The sequence below is a fragment of the Tinamus guttatus genome, unplaced genomic scaffold (assembly GCF_059628265.1).
Source record: "Tinamus guttatus ecotype Peru unplaced genomic scaffold, ASM5962826v1 Tinamus_guttatus_pri_ptg000311l, whole genome shotgun sequence".
NCBI lineage: Eukaryota > Metazoa > Chordata > Aves > Tinamiformes > Tinamidae > Tinamus > Tinamus guttatus.
Genome location: NW_028288845.1, coordinates 2,956,326 through 2,982,287, shown reverse-complemented (window position 1 = coordinate 2,982,287; position 25,962 = coordinate 2,956,326). Strand labels below are relative to the sequence as shown.

The 25,962-nt window shown below is 36.8% G+C and overlaps 1 protein-coding gene across 1 annotated transcript; it reads right to left on the bottom strand.

Moving 5' to 3' along the window:
- Positions 1-3,770: 3,770 nt before the first annotated feature.
- Positions 3,771-22,864, bottom strand: GRK7 (G protein-coupled receptor kinase 7). The gene is made up of 4 exons (XM_010227692.2): positions 21,822-22,864; positions 20,665-21,102; positions 8,007-8,278; positions 3,771-4,327 (listed from the first exon to the last, which is right to left on the bottom strand). The coding sequence occupies exons 1-4, from the start codon at positions 22,422-22,424 to the stop codon at positions 3,985-3,987; spliced, it is 1,656 nt and encodes a 551-aa protein (XP_010225994.1). The 5' UTR covers positions 22,425-22,864; the 3' UTR covers positions 3,771-3,984.
- Between the last annotated feature and the right edge of the window lie 3,098 nt (positions 22,865-25,962).

The following is a 25,962-nucleotide window of genomic DNA, read 5'->3' as shown; positions in this document are numbered from 1 at the left end:
TATTCTATATATTTCATTAAAACCAGTGAAAGTAGCAATAATCTCAATATAATACTATGAATTTATTTTTAAAAACTGGTGTTGACAGGAAAACTATATAAAACCGTGCAACATTTACAGCTGTATTGCATAATTACATGTTCCTGCTCTAATTGGATATCTAAGTTCCATTTTGCATTCTGCATTGACTTTTTTTATGATTAACAAAATTACTAAATCTCCAGAATCTCTAAAACTCTAAACCTCAAGAATGAGATTTGCTAAGAGGCTCTTGACTTTATATGAAGCCAATACCTGGTGCTAACAGATAGAAATAGACAGAAATAGAAAGGTGAACTACTTGCAAACAATGAGTTTATAGACTAATTGAGCCTTTGCAATGATACAATTCGGTGCACAACTAAGGCTTTACTGCCTCTGATAAACAATCCTTATGGGCAATGAATTTGTTATGTTAAAAATAATACTCATTTCACTTCTTTGGGCTCAGTAAGATCAGTGGCCTAAAGGTAAAGATAATGGGGAGAGCAGCAACGAAAATTTAGACTTGAAAGGAAAGCCTTTCTCTCTGGGCCAGCAGCCATCCTTCAAGGTTGCCTAAGGTATTTTAAATGATGCTCTTACAAGAAAAGATTTCAAGTCATTAAGAATCTCTCATTTCAGTTTCAGCCTACTTCAGTTGGTTAAAATAATCAAGTACTTCTAATATCAATACTAAGTAAAACAGGGCAGGAAAGACAGCACCATTTCCCCTACAAAGCACTGTAAGGACAATCACTGCAGGGTGGCAGGGTACTCTGGAGCCTTTCGCAGATGGCATTTAATGCAATGGAGATCACAATTTATTTTTTTAGATTAGATTAACACTTGAATGGATCTTATCTGTCTTAAAAAGAGGTAGGCAAGTGAGGCGCCATAAAGCTGGCAAAGGGGAAACTAGCAAAACAGCTTAAAGGAAGAAAGAACTGTTTCAAGTTACATATTTTTTGTTTGTTTTGCCACAAGAACTTAAGTATCCTACAACCACAGGATTATTCTCCTCCCACAACTTCAACCCTCATTTTCTATTATAAACATCCATCAACTTCACCAAAACTTTTGAGTAAAGCCCTGATCTTGCATACTTACACATGCATTTAATTTTACTCACGTGAGTAGTTAAAAGCAGTAGATTCAACAGGACAATTCGACATAGGCATAAACCTTTTAGGATTCCTGGCTCCATTTCTTTAAAGTGAAGCGAGATGTTTAAAACAAAAATGTAAGAAGGAACTTGACAGGAAAATATCCAAGAATTTCACAGATTCCTTAAAAGAAGTTGAAGTTTTTTTGTTTGTTTGTTTGTTTGTTTTTACAAAAGTGTTAAAAATGTTACCAGAAGTACATCTATAACCTTTGCTCTGCTCTATCTGTCTCTTCATAGTGGAAATACAAGTTGTCCATATCTCTGAAATAGAGAATTTCAGAAAGTTAAAATCAATAGTGTCAAACTAATACATTTTTCCTCTGTAACACACTGTGCCAGACTGTGCATTATGAGAATCAGCCTACTGGTGTGCTGCTTTGAATGATTCATGGAACACTTGAAAGTTCATATTAGATCACTTGTATATATCTCACTGGGGTTTTTTTAACACAGTAATGTTTCTAAAAGCAAATAAGCTAATTTTATTGCACATATTGTATCTTGCTAAGCTCACATCTCAGTACTGCAATACATTCTGAAAAACCCAGACTTGCAACATCTGGCATTATAGGGAATATATGATTTTAACATGGCATAAATTGCTGGTTCTTTCTATACATAACTTTTTTTTCCACATGGGATTATATGTATACCAGAAAATTAGTTATGTGCTAGAAAACACAGAGCCATTTCACAGTCCTACTTTATGGCTCTGGAGGTTTTGTGAAATGGCACTTCCGTGGATTTGAAAAATACACCAATTTAAAACATAAATTCAATGCTGCTAGCTCTAGTGGGCTTCCACTTAAATTTTTTTTGCTGACATGGATACATAATAAAATTTTATATCTAGGATGCTGAAATTATTAAATATATTAGTCTAACACCACTCTCTGACAGACAGAAGCAAAGAGAAACAAAACCGCTGGATGTCGACAGTGGAACCTCTTTCCTAATTCTTAGATGGAATGACATGACTGCCTTTCCTCTCAACCTCCTTTGCTTTTCACAATAATCCTTCTCAACATATTAAAAGCCCAAGCCATAACGTTTAGTCTATGTTGTTTAGAACTATTTCATAAAAAGTCTCCCCTCAAAATGTGCACAATTATATGCTCATAACAACTCATTAACCGAACTACCCACTAATCCTAAGTAACACTCTCTTTTATGACTTTCACTTGAAAGCTGAGTATATAAACAACTGGAGAAGCAAATTTAAAAGGAAAAAAAAAGGAACAGTTCTTTTTCTGCTTAATCATCTTTATACAAAAATAAAGAACAATACAACATGTTATTTAGTTGTGATTAAATCATCTAAAATATTTAAAACTACAGACCGTTAACTACTACAACATTTGAAATGTGCTGTGAGATTACCAATAATCACTAAAGTTATACGCTGTTCATGAGAGATGTGACTGTAGATGACTGTTATTTTCTGTTGTTCCTCTTTCGAAACAAGTGTAGGACTTGAACCCTGATGTCTGTTTAAACCATTCGAGTTCAGTCAGAGTTCTGCTCTATGAAAAACAGGCTACAAAGAGCACTTTCGACTTCCACTTCAGCCAAAGGGAATTATGTACATGAGAGTATTAAGCATCCAGAATTAGTTTTAACAGTTCTTGCAAACTACTAACATGTATTCTCTTCTTGACAGATAATCAGTAGGATACCTCTGAGGAGTAAACACTGCAGCATCAGCAAGGCAGAAATGTTTCTGATTAATTCCATTTAGGTTACCAAACATTTGAAAACTCAAACAAAAATATCAAATACTGTGCAGGACTCAATTAATTATCTGAGGATTAAGGTGTTAATTTACATACATAGCCTTTCAACCATTACATCACTGAATAGTACAAAGTATTTAATATTTGTGACTACCGAGTTAACATTTTAAATACAATGAAATGTATTTTTTGTAAAAAGACGGTTTCAAGCTTTTTAGTCTATTTCTAGTTTAACTTAAACTACACTAATCACAAAATATAGAAACATTATCAGGAAATGTGATAAAAGGTTGAAATCCATTGTTAAAAAGAATTTGTATTCATACAGAAACATATTCTATGCGTATGGTGTTATGACTTAAAAATACAGTTAATAAGAATAAATACTTTATTCAATGTAATTGGTGCATTTTTATCTTCACTCACATTTTCAAAGTCAATTTTGAAAAAAAACAGATCCTGTCAGTCCTATTTCCCATTGTTCTGTAAAGCCTTTTACATTTTAAAACAATTTCAATATATTATGATCTAACCCTCCAAAAACTAACAGAAATTAAGAAAAAAATCAGACTGGCTAACTAACGAGATTCCAAATTTGATGTAAAATATGAAGTCCATTGTCTGACTGAGAATATTACTTAAAATTAAAATATATATATATTTCTGAATACTGTACAACAAAGACGAAACATTAGTAGAAATAACAAGAAAATAGAAAGAAAATCAAGAAATGATTGTATTCAAAATAGTAGAGTCAGTCTTTCAAAAGGGGTTGCCTCTTCACCACTGTGTTTATATTTCTGAATTTTTATCATTCTAAGTTTTTGAGAGACACATGATTCTTCATTTTGATCAGTTTCCAATAAAACACCAATAGAATATCATATCCTTTGCTAGGAGAAAGGAAAATAATACAGTCTATACAGCTTGTGGTCCTACCTACCCTGTGAAGGTCATATTACTTTGATTTTTTCTTCTTAAACAGACAAACTGACCTTCTGAGACAGTGTAAAAATATGGAAAGTTCTGGGATAGTTTCTACTTTTTTTGCTAAAGACGTGATATTTACAACAACAAACAAACTCCTGACTTAGCTTCACCTCCATTTGCGTATCCCCCGGAATCTACTCTGTTGGGATCATTCAGTTCTTCAAAAAGTCCCGTTTCAATAATTTCTTCCTGCCAGGGTATAGAGACAGCTCCTGTTGCAAACTTTTTGAAGAACTTCTTATCTTTATCATCAAACTCAATTCCTCGCACTTCAGAGAAGTCAGCAATGTCTGCAAGATCTTTGGCATAGACAACAGATGGATCTGGCACAAATGGAGGGTCGATGAGGTTTGCCTCTAGCCTATGGAAATTTATTGTCTTGAAGAAACTATGTTTTCTTGGGTCATCATCTTCATTTCTGCAATAAAGCAAATGAGTGTTAATAAGTATGATATTATACTCTCAGATAGATACAAGGGTCTCGGTGTTGTATGCATTAGAGTATTTAAAATTAAGGCTATGTATATACTGTGTAATGTAATTCCAGAGATCTCCTGTGTATCCAAAGAATGCTGCATTGTACAATATAAGCGTAGCTGTGAAGCAGAAAACATCCTGATCCCATTATTCATTACACTGCTTCTCAGGATAAATTAGTCTGGGCAAGGTGCCATGCCAGAATTGCAGTACTGCTACTGGCACAGCACCATGTTGAGATACTCGTGCTTAAAAGTGTTTTAACTAGAACTGAAGATATAGCAGGATGATTAGTTAGGTGTGTGTAGGGATATGGGATTTACTGTCAATCAGGAACGTCCAATTGTTTGGTTCTATTTTAGCTAGAATACGAATATCTAGTAAAGTGAGGTACAAGGGGGTATAATCTTGGGACTGGCTCTGAAGAAAAACAGCTTAAACAGGAAACTGGTGACAATTTACATCTGTGGGTTTTTTCTTAATTCAATGCATTTACATCATAAAAGTATTTTGCAAAACCCAGGATGGAGTTTTAATACACACCTAGGCTGACTAAGTCAGTTCATAGCCAAAGGACTACTTTTGTAAGTGCACAGAAGCTTTAAGCAAGATACGCACAAATTATGACATTAGAAAAATGTCATATTCCTTAGAGACAGACACAAAGATAATCCTTTATTAACATGGTTGAAACCCAAAAATAAAATCCAGAAAAGACTAAAAGCATTGTAAATACATATTTTAACTACATTTTGACAAGAATAACTGCGTCCATACAGAGAAAAAAATACGGTCCTCTTTTGTTGAAATAAAAACAGTGAATTGTTTCATTGTAGACCCACAGTTAAGACCTGCAGGATATTGTGGTAAGAACAATCTAAGCCTCAAATGTATACTCATCAAAGTATACAGACCAACAATCCTAACTTTTGAACTGGGTCTTGCCCTGTAATGCACCTGCAGCACGAAGGCATGAGGTTTGAGTTTAGAATTCTAGTGGAAGGAGGCACACCAGGGAGGACTACTCCATTTTGGCACCCGTACCTCCGTTTTCATGCATTTATGAGCGGACTTGGTCTTGAGAGTGGGCACATGGGAAAGAGATATATCTGCTTTTTTGACCTCTGCAAATGGTAGCTGTTAACCTGTTCTTATTTGCTTTTCCAGTTTCCTTACAAACTCACACACCCAGTGAAGAGTAAGCCTTCATATTTTTAGAACATCATGGCATATTCTAGGACCAAAAAGAATGCAAAACTTTTCAAGGCCACTCATCTTTGCAAACGCCTAGAACCACTATACAGAAGTAGTCTTAAGGACCTACATCCAGAATGGACGGCTGCAGTGCTTCTCCTCCTGATACAGTCTGACACCACCAGGAATAGGAAGAGTTCAAACCCACGGAGCTACAGGGACGCCATCTGCTGGAACCAACCGAGCCATCTTCCAACTACCCGCACACGCACCCACATGGGCTCTTCCTCTGCGAGTTTTATACTTAAATAACTTTATCAGAGCAAATAAACTTGTCTAAATTCTGTCAGGCTTATATTCCTCCATAGCAATTTCGAAGTACACTAGAGAGGTGTCGGACAGGTATGTGAAATCCTAAAAAAAAAACCTAGCGTGGAGAAAATAGGGTTAAATCTTTCCTGAATTAGCTAATTTCATTAAGTCTTGAATATGAGATGTGTAGTCTTTTAAAAGGTCAGGTGAACAAATTAAAGCTGTCCTTGATCAGCTTTAACTTATGCAACAGGCACTTATGTAGATAACGCAAGGTCTTGCTGTCCTTAGTAGAATTACAGCGCTAATCTTTACAAAAGGATGAGCTGTCCGGAATAGTATCTCCCTGTTTAAGAGGTACATATGTCCAGGCATGGTACACATCCTTTTTCCTTTACTAAGTATCACACATAAAGGCAAGAAACAGGACTTGCTCATTATGAATTCCACTATGATCTCACCACAAAAATAGTGTGCATAAAAGGGCAGCTCTATATTCCTTGCACTACAGCCTATCAATAACATAATAGCACGTGCCCTGTTTCCCCCCATGTCTGTGTCAGACTGATGACACTCTAGCTGTTCTAGCTGTAGTTCTGCTTGTGAGATGAGGGAGATCTTTAGTGAAAAGAAATGAGACCCTTACTCAAGTTTCTCCCAGAATGTCACCAGGCATGAACATCAACAAGTACAGAGAAATGACATTTTAGATGCAGAAGAGAATTGAAAATATCTGTGCAAGTCACTTAAGCCCCCAAATTTCAATTTCCCTAACTCTAAGGTCCATTTTTTTAACCAAATGCTGTAAGATGAAATGTTTGAAAAGCATGTTCACTCGTAAGGTAGAATGTGCTAAATGTGTTTGGATTAAATTTACTTTCAAATACGCTTTAGAAATGTATTAAAATAATACATACTTAGTATCAAACAATCTAACTGCAATATAAAAAAGAGTTGAAATCTTGCAGAATTTGGGGGAAAATTAATGAGACCTCGAAACTAGCTGTCTGCATTAAGCACTAAGATAATGAGAATATATCTATATCTATTAGTAGTGTAATATCTCTAATTGCTTAATCGGGCAAGTGTATGACCAACATTTTGCAGGACTGTTCCAAGTTGTCATGCAATAAAAATTTAGAAGATTATCTGTACAAGTCTGCTAAGTTCCCTGTGGTTATTTCACCTTCAGACTGGAGAACTATCTGAAATTTATATATGAATAAAATGATGAAGCATTCTCAAGTCAATCACTACCAATTTCCTATTCATTTATTATATTTTGATTATATTTTCTATATTTTGTCCACATTGCAAAGTAGACCTTCAATTTTTCTGATTACAAATGCGCTAAATGATGCACATACGTTAAGAGGATGAGAGTTTTTACAATTAAATATTATAAGACTTCTTACAGTATTTATAGCCTTCTAAATTTCTTATTCTTTTCTTCTGAAACTGCTAAGTAAGGGACATATCCAACTGTCTTCACTAACCCAAAGCTGATGTCCCAAAAAAGGGTTTTCCTTCAAAATAATGTGTCCAATATTCTTTGTTTCCTCTCTTTGCTCTCTGGGATGAGTCAAGAAAAACAGGGACCTCTACGAGATTATTTCAAAGCACTTTATCAAACAGGAATGGTTAAGGTCTCTTCAGTAAGCAGCCAGTGACGCATCCCTGGCGTTAGATATCTGCAGGGTAGAAAATCCATAATGCAGATCTGAATTTCTGCCAGTACCATTCTAGCTAGTTAGTGATCCAGCCAAAGACCACACATTCTGCAGTCAGTCAGCATTAGCCAAGATGCAATTATTTACTTGAATATCCTTCATTTTTAGGAAAGGAAATCCAAGAGATAATGGTTTGCTCCCCTCTCCCAGAAGGCAAGGAGCCTAACCCCCCAGAACACCACGTTATGGGGAGTGAAGGTGGACAACTGCGTTACTGCAACACTTATTTCTTTATGATCACAAAAAAAAACCCCTGCTTCTCTCTTCCTGGAAGTGAAAGAAGACTCAGTAGTATGTATACAGTCAATATTTAAACTCCTCCTTTTTAAAACAACAATTGCAGCATTTATCTGGTTTTTACTGAGTTTGGGAAGTAAGGCATACCTGCTTCCTAAACGGTCCTCTGCTTTCTTAGCCAAAAACAGCCGGCAAATATCTTTTGCTTCCTCTGTGAAGTTGGCATGTTGAAAAATCACCTCATCTTCCAGAGTTCTTCTTTTAACCTCATCCTTACCAACCTTTTCTTTGAAATCCTTAAACGGTGTTCGCCCAGCAACCATCTCATAAATACTACATCCCATCGCAAACCAGTCCACCGGATAGCCGTAGTTTTCTTCCTTCAGGATTTCAGGAGCCATATAGCCATTTGTTCCAGCCTGTTGAAAGCATACAAGCAGATTTATTATGCAAAGTTAACATTGCATGCAATTAAACAGACTAGTTTTCAGTTCATCCATTATTAGTAATACAATTGATATATTTTATATCTACAAATTCTCTGTAACATACGGGTGTGTTTGTGCAATATGTTTTCACACATAGATTATTTCTGCCTTTAAACAGCATGTGTAAAAACTTCAAATGTTCTCCAAAGGTGAAATGTCTGGATGATTTCTGCCTAAAAATATATTTTTTTCAAATTTATCTTCACCTTTCTTTTCTTCAGAACATCATAGAATCACAGAATCTTTCACATTATAGTTTTTCCTTTGTGTCAAAGATAGCATTGTTAGTTTTGTCTTCTAAACACAACTGGTAATCATTTTGAAAAATAACGGTTAAAAAAAAAGACAAAAATCAGGCATCCATTCCTTCCCCCTCCATCGTGTTGGAACTTGGGTCCAACAACGGGTTTTGCTGCCAACAGAGAAAGTTCTCATCATGCTGGTAGCTGAGCCACATTAGGAAATTCTCACCCGCACTCCCTGCTGGTTTCTGGAAGAAGCTATTACCATCAAGGGCCAAGGAAAACTCTTTAAAACCATTGTAAGGAAGTAAACCAGTGAAAATCATTGTTAGTAAATGGCTTATTTCTTCACAACAATAGTTAAAAGCAAAGCAAGCTCTTTACCTACTGCTCCCGGTCTTCTAAACAAAACTTTAAAAATGGCCCTACGATTTAGTGCTCATAAAACAAGAAATTATACTTCAGATCTTTTTTCAATTCAAAAATAAATCTTTTGAAAGAGTACAGATATTTGCCCTCTTTGTCACCTTGTAACTCCCGTAAGCCATTACAGCAGCAAGAAAACTTCATGGTACCATCTTGAACATGCAAATAGGTGAAAAAACTAGGGAGTTAACACTTCCTACCTAAAACAAAGCTCCTCGAATAACAAATAATAATAAATATAGCACAAATTAACCCTCTCTAGAAGGAGAACAGACCATTTTCAGGGAGAGAAATTTGTCTGTTTCTTTCCAAGTCCAGGCCTGGACTATTCCCAGCTGGAGAACAGACAATATCCAAGGTAGCTTCTGTTGCCTCTCTACTAGATTGTTTTATCTGTGAGAAAAGAGAGGATTTCAATGTGTCTGTACATTTTTTGTTGCACTGTCATATTACTGATGGTGTGAGATTTTAGTCAACACAACCTGCCATATCTGACACTGTATTTTATCCTATCTTATATATCTACCAAATAACTATATCAGAAGTTACTTGAACCTTTTTTTTAATATCTTCCCCAAAATTGGAACTGTCAAATTACTAGTATTACTATTTTGAAGGAAAACAGGATGCAAAATCCTCAGATATATTCGAGATAGTCATGGCTATCATTACGAGAACACAAATAATCGCTAAGAGATTTGCTTTTAAGAAAAAGAAGAGGTAGAAAGAGGGAACAAAGAAAAGAGTTTATATGAGGAAATTACATTTGTACAAAGCAAAGCGCAACGGATGGTTTTTAGTTTATGAGTTGAGTACTCATACAACTTTTGCAACTTTAAGCAGAGTATTTCAGAGTCAGGTCTTATAAACTTCAGCTCATGCTGAAGAACAATGCACAAGGCAACATGTTAACATCAACTACAACATAAGTCTAAATACCATTTGCAAAAATAAATAGGTAAATAGATAGTAAATAAAAAGAGGCAGAAAATTAAATCCACTTTGTTTTTCCATTTTGTAATTTTTTACTTTTAGGGATATAAAGCCAATATATCCATTTGGCTGAAAAATAAATGAGCAAAACAAAAATACCAGCCAGATAGACAGTAAAGGAAGGGTTTGAAGCTAACTCTCCCCCGCTCGCCATGCCCACCGAAGCTGCTCAGTGCAGGGAAACCACAGGGGCAGGGCAGCAGCTGACAATTCCTCAGGCAACTTGTACTGTTTGCACAGAGTTGATCTGAGAAGTTATTGTTGAGGGGTAACCAGATGGTACTAAATTTTTATTATGATTACTTGTCTACTCAGGTAGGGAGAGGAGCATTCAAATGTGGACCCCTGAACTCAGATCCGTCTGGCTGCAAAAGATCTTGAAACTGGAAAGAGAGAGGAAGGGTTGAAAGCAGTATAGAGAGTCTGGCACACAAGAATGCATATAGAGCTCCTCTGGATTAGTGATCATGAACACTAAAAAGGCTTCTGGAATATATATATATATATATTTTTCTCTCTCTGGGAAGCAATAAACACTCTTAGTGTCACTGAGGCAGAAGATGAAGCTAACTGGGGCACTAATAGCTTGAAAAAGTGATGAGTCATATCAAAATGTATCCCGACAGCCCAGACTGCACCTCCTGATAAGACCCTACTTTGCTGCAATTTAGCCTCATCAGACAGTGAATCAGGCTGGATAAATCCGAGACAAGAAAGACAGAACAGCAGCGTGTGGTCATGGCTGTCTCAGGGCAGTTCCTGTCAGCAGTGCCTCTCCTCTTCCACTTGCCTTCTTTCTTCCATAGAACAAATGGCTTTGTAAAGAAACCATAAAAACAAATAAATAAATAAAAAGCTGTTGCAAATAACCGCCATCTATTTCATGTGCATTTCCCACACAAGCACCCCCAAGTCCCCCCATGCAGACAACTCGGCACTGGGGTGATTCCTTCACTTCCCAGGGCCGGAGAAAGCAAGGTCACAAACGCAGACCGAGAAGAGCTGCCTAACAGCACTTTTGTAGGAAGCAGAGCTGGATGAACAAACGCTTCCCTTCAGATTTAGGTGAAAGACTGTGGTGGAGTTTGAACCCAACTTTAATTTTAAAATTCTAAACCAGCAGCATGGAAATCTTTTGAGCTGTTTTTGAACTGATTCAACTCAGTGTGACAGAAGTCTTAAAAGATTTATTGTTCTTTGATATGTGAAACTACTCCAGTTCAAGGTTTTAGAAGAACAGATGGTTTTCTCATGAAATTTCCGACATATAAACTCTAAAGAAATCCCTCTCGATTCTGGTAATTTCTTACAATTTGGAATTAAGGCGCAGGTTGAGAAACAGGAATCTAAATTTAATCTTGCAATCCTTGACACTCAACAATTAAAGGCTGCCATTTTCTATTGGAAAAAAAAGGGTCTTCCCAAATGGTCAACAGCAGTGCTTAATATGATAAGTGGGAGGAAGAAATACATAAATGTCTCTGCCATTTTTGTCAAAACAGAAATTTGAAGATAGGAAAACTTAAATTTTAGACCTTCTCTATTTCTAACTATTTGGTAATTGGCAAAATATTTTATTTGGAAAGAAAGATGATAAAGCCATTGAAGCACTTCAAATTTAAGCAGCAGCAAAGTCAAAAACCAGAAAGCAATACTAAGATGCAAAGGTCTATCCAGGATTATAAGCAAAAGAGCTGCTCAGTGCCAGGAACATGTAGAACATACATCTTTCAAGCAAAGACTGAATTATAGCTTTGGGGAGTAGATAACATTGGAGAGAAGCTAAAATTTGTCATCCCTACACTAGTCATTACGGAGAACAATACATCAAAAATGAGATCAACTTTCAAAAGAGAAAAGAGATCCTGCTGCAACACGAAAGACAACCCTCCATGACTAAGGAGAGCTTTACTTAAGCAGATAAAACAGATGCATGTTCCCAGACTACTGAAATGAGTTTTTGAAGCAGACAGTTCTCACTAGAGGTAACAGAATTTAAGTGGCTAAAAAACAGTGTACTAGGTCGAGAACATAGCCACCAATTTCCAAAGGAAAGTCAGAAAAAAAAAACAGTTCAGCTATTCTTAGCAGGTCAAAGAGTAAATAAGGGTACTGAAAATTACATTAAAATATAAAAAAGGGAAAAAAAGCAGAGGATTAAAAGTTATCACACATACATACACAAAAGAGATAAATGCATAGTTTTTGAGAAGTATATTTGCCATGGACTGTTATTGAACATTTAATTCTGTGAGACTTATCTGACATCTCTCAGTGTGGAAACTCTGAGTATGGATGGCTGCCATTTTTCTCACCTGAAATATTCTTAAATTATTAATTCGTAGTAGAATTGTTTTTACACAACACAGTTTATGAAAGAAAAATGGAAGTTGTATATTAAATAAATAGCACCTTTTACACTAGATCTTACTTTACGGATATGGGCAAAATAAAAACATATCAAGAAAGTTCAATACCCTGGCTGGCAAATCGGCACAATTCGAATGTGCCTTAGTTTTGCCTGAGACTAAGGCTAGGGAGATTTATTTCTTCTTTCCTGTAAGATTCTTGATAGGATTCAGGACCGTTTGTATGTGTGCCATTGACTGCTCCAGTGATCTTAGAGACACCTAAATAGGTGTAATTACCCCTTCACTGACCCCGACATGGCGGTGTGCAAAGTGACACAATAAAACTGCTATCACGAGGGAGCTGCAGGATGTTGCATTACCCCAGTGTCTCCAAGAAGGCAGAAACCATGTTCCTGCAGAGGCACCCAGCTTTCTGGTATGCAGTTAGTGCAACATAGTGCCACTTTTTCATTGCTCATCTGATATCGTATCTTTCATGATGGTGAACAAGGTGCCTTATTTGCATATGCTGTTCAAAATATAAAAATATAAACTCTAGTTAATTAAATTTTACTTGACTTTTTGTTTTGTTTTGTTAAAGAATTAAAGGATCTATTTCTCCTCTTACTTTCATATTTTAAGAGGAACACAAAACATAATTTTTCCATAAACATCTAAAATACAATGACCAAATGTTGTCTTTGGATACATTAGTGAAGAACTGCTGTTAAGTGGAATTGCTTTGAATGTGGTTTGACAGGGCACAGTAGAAATGATTCATCTGAATGCTGCTTCTCTGAAATGGGATTCTGTATAAATTTTTTAAAAGGCCACATAATTATAATCTTTTAATAAAACAATAAGTGATCCAGAGAAGCATTAAGTGCACTCAGTTCTCTGTGCAGTCAAAGGTATTTGGCACACTACTAATACTTTCAGCAGAATGAGGCCTATAATTTTAACCACATTCACACATCCTATTCGGATTACTGTCCTGACAAGGGAAAAGTACTTTGAACAGCACAGTATCTCAGTGTTAATAAATACAGTGGAGAAAGAAGTAGAACTGTCTGTAGTTTTTATCAGCATAGATCTGATGAACAGGGAGAAATGGGATTTAGATCTCTCTACCTTTTCCCACAGATCTCTGCAAAACATACTCACTGATATCACAAACTAAACAGTAAAGCAAACTAGAATGTCTATCTTTTGTTTGCCATGGCACAAGAACTGTTGAACAGAGAAGAAAACAAGCTGAGTTTAGCTCCATCAGCTGTTTCCTGGGGCTCAGTTCTTCCTTCCTCCAAGGGGTGCCACCGACTGCTTTGTTCTCTTTCCCAGCTGCTCCTCTGCTCCTTCAGAAATGGCCTTAATAGACCCTGGAGGAATGCAGAAACAGAGCATGGAAAAGTTTTCTCTATACACAATTTAACAGGCCCTAGATGTAGGAAGAACAAATGATCCTCCTCCATCATTTCACTTATCAATCCTCATTTTTCTCCCAAGGGGCACTATGAAGAGGAAAGCAGCAAAATTTAAATTGGTGACAGAGAATTACAGCTCTTTACAAAATGATCAGACAGAAAACAGCTTATCGAGTGAACAAGCAACTACTCTATAGAGAAGATAACATCAAACTTAACAAGCACAAAGGAATGTCCTCTGTTGCACCTGTGAAAAGTCTCACGCAACAGAGATGACAGCGTGTCGCCAACGCTCAGCAAAAGCGACGTGTCACCTCTGCGATGCACTGCCGGGCTCTCGCGCAGAGGAGAATGGAGCAAGCGGCTTGTGCGGAGTCGCAGGAAAAGGTAATGCCAACGTTGGTACAGGAGTGTAGGAGTTCCCAAATACATACGCTTACATGAAACTCAAGACCAGAAGTTCTTTTCATTTTCATAGAGATGTAATTTTAACACCAAAAGGTGTCTGCTTTTAAATATATATATATATATATATATATATGTATATATATATATAGATAGATAGACAAAATCAAAAAAGAGGAAATAAAAATTGCCTCTGGGAATCAAAGTCAGTAAACTGAAGCAGCCTATATATATGTATGTGTATATATATAAAAAACAATTTCAAGCTTGAACATCATTAATCATTGAGGCTGCCATTAGAAGTCACACTTAGGCAAGAGAAAGCGACATTTGCAAGTGGAGGCTGCCTCTGTGCTTACTCTTTGGAAGAAAAATAGACATGCTATAGTATATTTTTCAGTTCAGATTCATACTATATGGAAATTAAAGGGATAAATGACTTGAGAAAGAATAGTCCAGTGACTGGGCACTCATTATAATCTTGGAGACTACATCATTCACCTGCTTATTTTCTGCCAGATCATGCATAAATCACTCTTCCTGTTTTAGATATCCAGTGCAGAACTGGCTAACTTCCCTACCTCAGGGAGGTCTCATCAGAAAAAAACGCATTTAAAGGACAGTGAAAAAATCAGACATTAGGGGATGGGGCTACACAGGACATACAGAATGCTTGGTATAGAATCACAAACACCAAATTACAATTCAAGAATTATCAGGATTTCTTTAGCCTTCCTGTAACAAAATCTTCCTTTTAAATTGTGAAAAGTTTTTTCCCTCCTTTAACTTCTTTCGAGTATTTCTCATCTATAATGTGGGAATAATAATGCTTCACTTCAGAGATGCTTATGGCTTTATTATTTAATGACTGTTGAATATTCCACTAGCAATATTCAGAGAGAACATTATGAAGCCATTCATAATAAATGCCAGCCTGGTACCAGAGCACAGAGCATGAGGGGCTTGCTCAGAGAGAGGACAAAGAGAAAGCTGGTGTCCAGTGCAGGGGTGACCGAGGGAGCGGGGACTGCAGGGTGCGCTGAGAAGGGCCATGGCTCCCAGTGTAGCAACAGGCTCTGTTGGGAAAGCAGCAGAAATGGTGTTGAGGCCTGGATAGTAACTACTACTGAAATCCACAGGATCTCATCCAAGTTGTCTTTTGGGATTAGGACTCAAGTTGAAAGTGCAACTGTTTTACATGCAAGTAGAGTCTTGCATCAGATCAAAGGGCCACCTAGTCCCTTTTACTGTCTACACTGGCCAAAAACAGATGCAATGACCCTTGATGCTATATCGTAAAGAGAGACGATGGCTTATTCCAGGCAGAAAAATATCATGTCTGCTTGGTGGCCTGTCCCACGCAGCAAACTGTCTGGTTGGGGCACACCGACTCCTCCTACATCCTTTCTGCCATTCCCAAACTGCAGGAGGCAGAAAAGCAGCACCAAAATCTCTGTTACCTTCACTTCTGGTGATAATGGCATTCATAGTAGATAAGGTTTTCATTTTTAAACATACATAACTTAGGGATAAAAAACACAAAGTACCTTTACTTTATACCAGTTATCATTATCAAAATTTTTAAGATCCGAAGTCACACTGGTCAAAACGAATGAATTTTGAATGCCACACTTAAAAATGCAAAAACCGAATGCTGGTTTTGAACTTGTAAAGTAGCAACAACAGTCACTGTGCTCTAGTTCTGAACCAATGAAGGGTTGTCATTATAAAAGGAAGAACAGCTTCTTGCAGAATGTCAACCAATAGAAAAGCAATGAAGTGATGACCATAGGTCAACTGTACAAATTTCTCAGTTATTTTTTATGTCACAAGTAAGAACCCTTCTCTCCGCTTCTCAACTGTCTTGAAATTAAGCTGCAAGTTTCAGGAACATCTAAATAGATTTTCTTATGTTTGCCTAAGAAATACTATCTTATAATAAACAAACATACAGGAGGGCAAAAGGACATTTTGAATAAGATTTTAACCAAAACATGTTTTTCCTATAAAAATATTATGATGTCCTTCAAACATATAAAACACAACACAGGAAAACTGTGAGGAAGCCTGAAACCTCTAAACATATGAATGTACTTTTATGAATGTTACCAAAATATATTTACACAATTATTATTACAGTACTTAAGCCCTCTGGTTCACATGTGTCTGTGCAAAATTACTCCATAACTTACATACCACAGCTGCTTAGTGCAAAAATGGTGAGAGGCAGAGAGATGGTACCAAATCATCTGTGCTCCCTTCTGCCCCATAAGGGCAGAGAGCTCTTCTTGGAATAAACAGCAAATCTGCAATGATTTCTGTAAAAGAGAATAGACCTCCCTACACTTGGATATACAAAAGATACAAGAGTCCTAACCGAACTGTGAAGATCTGTCTCACTTTTCTCATAAGCATTCTCAGGAAATTAAGTATCGTTACTCACTGGGATACGAGCAGCAGCATTAGACTCACATACATCAGGTAAACTTTCAGTTGTCTAACAAGAACACTTTCTAGACTTTGCTGAGGAACATTCTTTTTTTTTCTCTTCTGAAAGTTTTTTTTTCCCAAAATAAACTGAGATTTATAGTAATTACAGGCAACTGATGTAGAACAGACAAGTATTTCTCAAAAACAGTACCTGTAGTGACAGTACCTAAAGGACACCAAAACTATCCCTTCCATTATATCAGTATTATATCATCAACTGTATAATACTTCTTCTGTAACATAAATACACATTACTCCCTAAAATCATACTAAAATCACCCATATAAGTTTCAAGAAACCTTTCCTCCTACACAGAAAATAATCTTTGGCTAGTCAGCAGTGCCTAAAGACTATAGGTTCACAGAAATTTCACCGAAAACTTGCAAATGTCTAAAACAGGAACTTGTTAACTAGTCTGCCACTAGTGCCATGTGACAATCTAGTCACATAACAAGATTTGCAAAGGGATTTATAGAGTCTCCTGCTGATGTATGGGTGGTATGTATTTATATATGAGATGCTAGCAGCTTTTTGATGCTTTGAAATTGCAACAAATTACCTTTAAGGGCTTACACACTCATGTGAAGTGTACAAAATTTTCAGAAGGCATGGAAACATCATGTTTTTTTTGGTAATCTCTAGTGAAATAAATAAATTAGGAAAATAATTCCATATGCTATATACAACTCAACATTGAATAACGAATGATGTTTCTACTTCATAATATCTAGGAAAAAAAAAAAAGACAGTGAATATCTTGCTATCTCACAGCCAAAAAAAAATTGTTACTGATTTTCACCATCTGTGATATATTAAGAGGCATTTTCACAGCAGCACAGTTACAGCCGAAACACAGGGATATGAACATTTTCTAAGCAGGTGCCTACTCCAAATGTCTACTCCATATTTAGGTAGCTAAAGAAATCATCTGATTTTAAAGAATATAATCATTAAGGCATTTTAGGAGGTTCTGTAAATATTAAGACTACCCAAAAATCTGTGTAAACTGCAAGCAAATCCATATGAATTTATCTTGCATCAAATAATTAACTTTGTACTTGTTTATAAAACAAAACAAAAAACAAGGAGAAAAGAACTACAGTGTGCTGCTGTCATAATATGTACCTTGATTGGCTGAACCTGATTTCACAGAATCAGCTGCATATTCATTCCCTGAGACATCTAGAACAAAATAATGAACAGGATTATGTTAAAGATATGTATTTAAGATTTCTAAAAAATCTCTGGGTACACTGCTGTACACTCAGCAGCAATTAGATACTTGGATTTTTTTTATAAAATCCCGATCAACTTTCTTAAGTACAAAAAAAAAAGAAAAAATCTCTTGCATTTTTTTCAGGATTGGGATTAGGACTAGGCAAATATCTAAAAGATTTCGTTATTTTTCCCCAAGTTAATGTTATAAAAGAAGGCTGTACAGAAGAGAATATATAAAAGTATACAGTGACTAAAATAATACTTTGCTTCTCTATAACTTGGAAAAAAAATAAAACTTGCATGAGTTGCTTACTAAAGCAAAATGCTGCAGTTAATGTAGCACTCAGTTCATCTGTTATAATAAGAAACACTATGTGCAGCGTCAAAATCACTTAGAATGTATTTTTTTCCCTCTGAAATACTGCTTTAGCAAAAACAAGGTATTCAATAGTTGATGTTACTGACATATCTACCAGGAAATATGAAAAAATGAAATGAAATGAAATGCTTGAACAAATCGAGCTCAAAAGCTATCCTTATGCAGCAGAAAGAAAAAGTATCAGCCATCAGCCATTTTTTTTAATACATTACTTCCAGAAAGACTGCAATATATGTACTTCTACCTACTTTTGACTAATAGACTACCTTACTTTTTCTTCATAAGCCATGTGAGACTTGCTAAGTAAGATTTACCCAAACAAATAAAAAAGATATTCATAATTGTAGCCATGTACCAGAGAGCTAAATCATGATTTTCTAACAATGAAATTAGCTAATTCCTTTGGGCAAGTGAATAATTTGTGAATACGACTGAAACATAAGTTTCATATTTACTTAGTGTGCTGGAACACTACAAGCATGATATTGAAGAACAAGTTCAGACTTCTGAACTTTCGAAATCTGCAAACGGCTCTTTGATATTAGGCATGTAAGGCATGCATACAGTAAAACCAGGTTTGGCCTGGAATAATATTATTTCTTCTTCTGTTTGTAGAACTCCAATTATAAATAGTGACACTGAATTTAATATATCTCTCCTGGGACCACATATCTCCCTGGGTGACTAAAATTATACCTATACAAATATTTTTCCTCAACACTTTAGAATATTGACAATTTGATAATCATACTCAAAAGACATGCTACGATATAACCTTTCCGGCAACTTTAACAGACACAATGTATCTGATCAGTAAACAAAAATTGATTTAACACCACCATTTTTAATTTATTACACAGGGAATCTTACGAGGTTTAATGCAATGAATTTTGTAAAGATGCTTTCAGATTCTCCTATGCATGACATTACAAATAGTAGTAATATCTAGTCCTTATACAGTAGTTTCTAGCAGTAGGCTTCAAATTACTCAAACAGGGTCAGTTCATACAAATGCAAAGTTTTGCTGGGAATAGTCGTTCACTTAACTTGCTCATACCTACGACACTTATAGTTCATATACACAGTTTGTTCCCTGCCCATAATTAAAGCAGATTAGACCATTAAAAATACACGTATCTATAATTTGCAAAATACAGTAAAGTTTATAACTGATATATATGTGCTCAAATGCCATCTTCATGAACAAATCGATAATCCCATCTGAAATATCTTTTATTCAAAAACCTGCCTTAACTGTCACAGAAACAACATTCTCATGATATTCCTCTAAAATACAACACATTCTCATTTTATAATAATATCCTATTTCTATAGCATTATTCTCTATATTTTCTTTCACTGAGACCTAAAAACAATTGCACAATTTTTGAACTATCAGAAGAAAATGTATCTGTAAAATACAAATTATTGTATTTTGCTACTTAAACAGCAACATTAAAAGATATGCTTATTTCAAGCAGGATGCAAAAGGCTAATGGCAGGTCTTCTCTCTTATCCTTAGTTTGTATAGAATAAACTTGAGAAACAAGTGGGAAGTTAAAACACTTGGGAAATTTTATAATATTTATAATTCTGGTTCCATTTCTTCAAAATGTTGCATCTGCCTCAGAAACATTCACTTCTTACATACATCCTTAAACTCCATACACTTTGGGATAAATAACTGTTTTGTATTTAAGGGATACGACACATCTTTTTGTGCAAACCCTATGACACTATCATAAATGAGGCTCAACCTGGGAAGACCACAGATAGGGCTAAGGCACTGCACACCAATTCACATGTCAAGAGGTCATAGGCCATCCTGCTCTTTCCTCCTATGCATATACACAGGCATGCACGTTTTCCAACTGTCACTATCTGCAAACTTTTTCAGAAATTCATTTGCAAGGGAAGAAGGTTCGTAGTCATTTATCAGGCAGCACCATGAACGATACAAATAATACCACTACTTAAAGAAATCTGGAAGAAATTCTAGAACCAAAAAAAAGAGGAGTCATACCTTTGACTGCCACCTGATATACAAAAAATTTATTGCTTAAATCCCTGACTACGCACTATAGCTCAAATCCCAAGGACTCTCGTGTTAGCATCTACACTGCTTACAATCATTACATGTGTTTTATCTTAAGTGAAATCAGGTCAAATTGATTGTTGTATTTCTCTGTAAGATGAGTTGTTTTACTACATATAGCATCCAAAGAGTTAATTAAGCAAATCTTCTTACCACCTGTCTCTCAGAATGAAATGACCACGTAAGGTCTTTAGCAAAGAACAAATCCTGAGGAATTAAGTCTTGAACTCATACTGCATTAGAAATAGAACAGCTTCCCTCCCCACCGCCCGTGTTCAAACCACTTGTACTCACCCTCTGAGTGATGTTTTTTCCCTCTTTGACTTGCACTGCCAAGCCAAGATCAGACAGTCTGCAGTTACCGTTATCATCCAGAAGGACATTTTCTGGCTTCATGTCCCGGTACACGATCTTGATAGAATGCAGATGCAGAATCCCACAGGTGATCTGAGCTGAGTAAAAGATGATCCTGTTCATTTCCAAACCTCTCTCTCCCACATTGTAGATGTGATATTTAAGATCCCCTCCATTCATGAGGCTCATGACAAGACATAGATGGCTTTTGCTCTCATAGGCATAAGCTAGGGTGACTATGAAAGGACTGTTCACCTTCTCCAGAATCTCTTTCTCCAGCAGTGCCATCTTCTCTCCACCTTTCTTTTTCAACCTTTTCTTATCCAGTTTCTTGCAGGCATACATCTTGCCAGTATTTTTCACTTGGATGGCACAAACCTAGAGAAGGAAGATGCACAAGAAAAGGTAAAGAAATAATTTTACAGATATAGACTGTAAAATCAAGAGCAGTAATAGGTATGAACTGGGGAAACACAGTTCATACAGATCTTAGCAGCTGCTGATGGTAGCAGAGTAGATAAGGAAAAAAGAAATATGATCTGTTTTGTTCAGGACTAGTATATGATGGGCCTAGTGCAAGATACTTGAGGATTACATTAGTCCATTTGCACTAGTAAATAATATGGAACCCATTCTCGGGCCATGAGAGTAGGTAGCATATACAGCTTGCATCAGTACAGCTGCATGTTCTTCTCTCTCAAAACAAGGCATTATCATGTTCTTGTTCACAGATCCTGATCTGTGCTATTCCCTTAACTGAATCTAGGAATTATTTGGAATGGTATGAGCTAGCACAGGCCAAAACAGTGGCAAGAAGCAGGCTAATAATTAATTACATGAATAATCAAGTAAGCCTGCGTCCTATTTCTTTACTAGCACAGACAAAACATAAAATGTATGGAGAGGCCCTTCACTAATTGGTATCTGAATTCTACCCAACCATACAGATCACAAACAGCCTAATTTCTGTGAAATGGAGCAAGTTTTGCAAAACCTGAAATGATTTCTTAATTTAGTGTCAAATCCTTCTTTGCAAACCCGCCTGCTGGTCTTAGAAGGGGAGGGGTGACCAGCATCCTCAAAGGGACAGCTCTTACCTCTCCAAAGCCACCTTTGCCCAGAACTCGAAACTCATAGAAGTATTTGTCAGTCACTGGCTGCTTCTCAAAAACTTTCCATTGGAGGAATTTGTCATAGAAGGAGCTGGCCTGGAAGTCCTGAAAGGGCTTGCCTTGGAGGAAGAGTTTGGTTTCCTCCTTGGCCAGCTGCACAACATTCTCATAGTCCTTCTCAGTGGCTGCCTGGCACTTGCTGGCCAAATCAGAGCTCATGAAACTCAGATAGTTTTTGGCGCCTGTCTTAAGGAAGTTGGTCATCATATTCTCCATGGTACTGCTCTTGATATTGTCCTCTGCCAACTCCCAGTTTGATACTTCATCCAGGAATTCCCTAGCTACCAAATATTCAGGCATTGTCTCTAAGAAGTCTCTGAAGAACCTCTTGCCAATGGGCTGCTGCTCACAGATGCTCTCATAATCAACCACAATGGACTGTCTGGCGTCTTTACACTGGTCAACCTTCGGCAGTGAGAGGCTCTTGCGTCTCTTTTGCATCTCCTTGGTGTCTCCATCTCCACTCTTCCTGGCCTGCAGGTAGGCTGTGTTGGCAATCAAGTTGTCGAGGCCTCCCATGTCACACATCTTGGCAAACTCTTGAGGTGGCAGAGTCCAGCTGAGACAAAATGAGGAAGGGGCCGAGAGCTGTGCTGCAGCTGCCCTGCCCTTCTCCCTGCCGGTGGTGTGTGTGGGCTTTTGAAACACACCAGAGACACTAACTGCTTTTGCATTAAATACCTCTCAAGGATTTTCACTAAGTACCTTTAGGTATACGTACCATTTGTGGAAAGTGACTGGTAAGAGGTTTCTCTGTAAGGAGCTTTTGAGTTTGCTATATATAGTAGAGGAATGACATCCTAGGCGAACCATCTCACTAGCAGCACTAAAGAAATGCAGTCTGGCTGGTGTTTCTCAGAGCAGGCCCCAATAGCCTCTACCTACACTGTCCCTGGCTGCTGGGAATGGGCTAGGACTTCTGTTTGCAACATATGTCCACTCCAAACTCAGTGGCATGCTGGCCACTTAAGACAGCAGCATCTTGGCTCCCTCGCTCACGAAAGTGAACACCACATACACACAATTCTTTAACAGGAATTAAGTTGGAATTTGTTTTTATAAAAAGCTGTTATCACAACCTTCCACAGCTGAAACAGAAGCTGACGTAGACTAACATGAGTTGTTGAGTTTTTGGTTACCACTCATCCAGTCACTGAGCACCCATGCTTCCAAAACGCAAGTTATGTTCAACATCAATGGCTCTGGGCTACAGACATCTCGTGCAAGGCTTGATACCTTATGCTGCTCCCTCTGAAGGAACAGAAGGCGGATTATATGAAGGAGGGGCTAAGAACAGCAGCGACTCTAAAAATAATGATCCCTACATACAAAACAGCATAAAATTCTGATCTCCTCTCCCACACACAGGAAAAGAATACTCTTCAAATGACTGGTCAAATATTGCCATCACAGTTCCAAAAGATACAGTAGTCTCAATTTGTCTTCTCTACTAAATTTGTATTAGGACAATGAGTGGCAAGACAAGAAGGTGGCAATAGCCTAAGCCTGAGGTGACATCCACAAAGGGACAAAGCTGATTACCACCAAGTGAAGCCAAAATCCACCTAACTTTACTCATAGACTGTCTAAAAGGACATCTGCACCCCACTTTTTTTGCAAGTACTAAACATCAAGTACGGGACTTACCACATTGAACCCTTGTGCTGTGAGGCCATAATGTGGCTAAAAACTTTGAAATAAGTAAGATGTCACAGGAGCAGGAAAAGCAGTTCCATGTTTTCTCCAGTAGCAACAGGGTCATATTACTCAAGACGCTACACCTCCTTTTTCACCGTTCTATTTCAGAGCAAGGTGAAGAGTTGACTCATGGGACAGAAACGTTAAACATCAGGAGCAACAACAGGCAACACAGACTCTTTAAATGCTCTATCCCTCTTAGCTGCTTTTTGTTAACTCTAGTATCCTACCACTACACAATATTTTGTTTTCACAGGCTTACTCCTCTGAATTCATGCTTATACTCCACAAAATTACATTATAGGTTCATTTTTTTAGCAGAGTTTGGGAGGATGATCCATTGCAAAGTGCAATGTGCAAAAGTGGTGGACTTGAGTAAAAATAAGGCAAAGTAAAACTATGACTTTTTAGAGAAACTTGTGCAAACTAACAGGTCATTCTATATTTTGGCATTAGTTCTGCAGATCTTTTACAAAACGTAAAGATTAGCATTATAACAAAACTATATATATATTTATACACCAATGCATTCATCACACACATTTGAAGAACCTTAGCTACCAACAGTCACAAAGAAAATAAAGTTGTCCTCCCACATTCTTCCATGTTAGTAGTAATGTGACCTAGTGAATTTAAGTACTCATATTTTTTTTCTTTACAGCTAGTGAAATGAAGACCTTGTGAATTGTTTGCAAGCATTCCAATGAAATGAGCAGGAAATGGAACAACTACACTTGACCTGTATGATGACAAACTTACTAAAGCCACATTAATTTATCAGTAACCCACATTAAACTATCTTAAAAATAAGGCAGTTTGCAATCATTAAATTGAAAAGCAATACTTCACATAATCATTAAACTATTCCTCCAAACAGCATCTTCCTTGTTCAAGTAATAGTTTGCAGTTGCTTGCATCTATCTCAAAGGCAAAATTTTACATAAGTATCTCAACAACTCTACAATACACTACTGCAGAGAGATCTTTTAGAGTGTTCTGCTTTCAATGTTTGACTCTATCCTACTTCTGTTTTCATGTAACCATCTAAAATTTTAGTCATTTGTAAAGAAAATTTCCATATTGAATAGCTGATAATTCCCATCAAAAATAACTAAGTCAAATAGAGTTAAAAAAAAGTAGTATATTTTTTCTTGGGTTAAAAGTTTACAGGATCCTTTTCTCTCAACAACTTTACTTACTAAACTCCTGCATTGAATAAGGATGCAGAACTTCTACTCAGCATTTGTTAAGCGCCATCTCGAATATTGCGTCTGGTTTTTGTCCCTCAAATTCAAGAGACCTTAAAAAATACAGAGTCGAGCAAAGGGCCATCAAAATGATCTAAGAGCTAGCTAACTTGACCTATGAAGTGAGGTTGAAAGAAATTGTTTAGCCTAGATAAGAGTGGGTTTGCAGAGAGAGGAGGAAAAGCTAATCTCAGTCTTACAATACTTAAAAAGCAGATGGCTTTTAAGATGCAAATTTTCTCTCCTCAAGATGTACCCCCTTTAAAAAGATGCATGATGAGAGGACAGGAGGCAATGAGCAAAAGTTGATTCAGAGGAAATTCCTTCTTGATTCAGAGGATATTCCTTCTGGTTGTAAGATTTTTTTCACTGTGAGACCAATTTCACATTGGATTAGTTGGCCCAGAGAGTGACAGACTGGGCAGGACTTAGCTTGACCCATGCAAAGCTTTGCTTTCAGCAAAAGCTGAACTGGATGGTCTCCTGGGATCCCTTCCAGGTTTGACTTTGTTATAATTTTTAATATATTTCAAAGATTTATCTCTTTCAATGTGAACTGAGTATATGGCCTCTATCCTGTGAAAATTTCTTCAAATTCAACACAGGTAGAAAAAAAGAGAGGCAATTTAAAGAGGCTTCTATGTCAGCATCTAACTTCCCGAATGTTTCATTTGCATTAGGACCTGTTGTAGGTGGCATTTAAGAAGACTTCTCTGCAATTGTTATTTTTAGCTGCTATGCATATGACACGTGAACTGCACGCAGAGTGCAAATTACTTTGGTACCTTCCATGAACCCAAGCAAAATGAACAAAGAAATCCTCTGATGCGACTAGATAGAACTAAAAGAGGTTAGAGGATAGCACTAGGCACCAAATTTTGGCAGAGAAAATATGTGCTAAACATAGTTTAAATGCTACAGCTAAAAAAATACTTCCACATCTAACAAAAATTTCTTTTCTTATTCTGTTAGGAAGAAATCTTCTTACACAAACTGAGATGGGAAGATGAAAGAGGCCATAGCAACACAGAAATTACAGGCATTTCATTCATTATTATTAACCTTTCTTGTATTTGGTTTAAATTTTCAGAAAGACATCATCTACGATATTAACAACTGAT

Coding starts and splice junctions, on each gene's coding strand:
- GRK7 (XM_010227692.2), bottom strand. CDS start 22,424: ATGTGTGACATGGGAGGCCTCGACAACTTGATTGCCAACACAGCCTAC. Junction 8,279..20,664: donor GAAAAAACATCACTCAGAGG/GTGAGTACAAGT, acceptor TGCTTTCAACAG/GCTGGAACAAATGGCTATAT. Junction 4,328..8,006: donor GAGGACCGTTTAGGAAGCAG/GTATGCCTTACT, acceptor GCTTTATTGCAG/AAATGAAGATGATGACCCAA.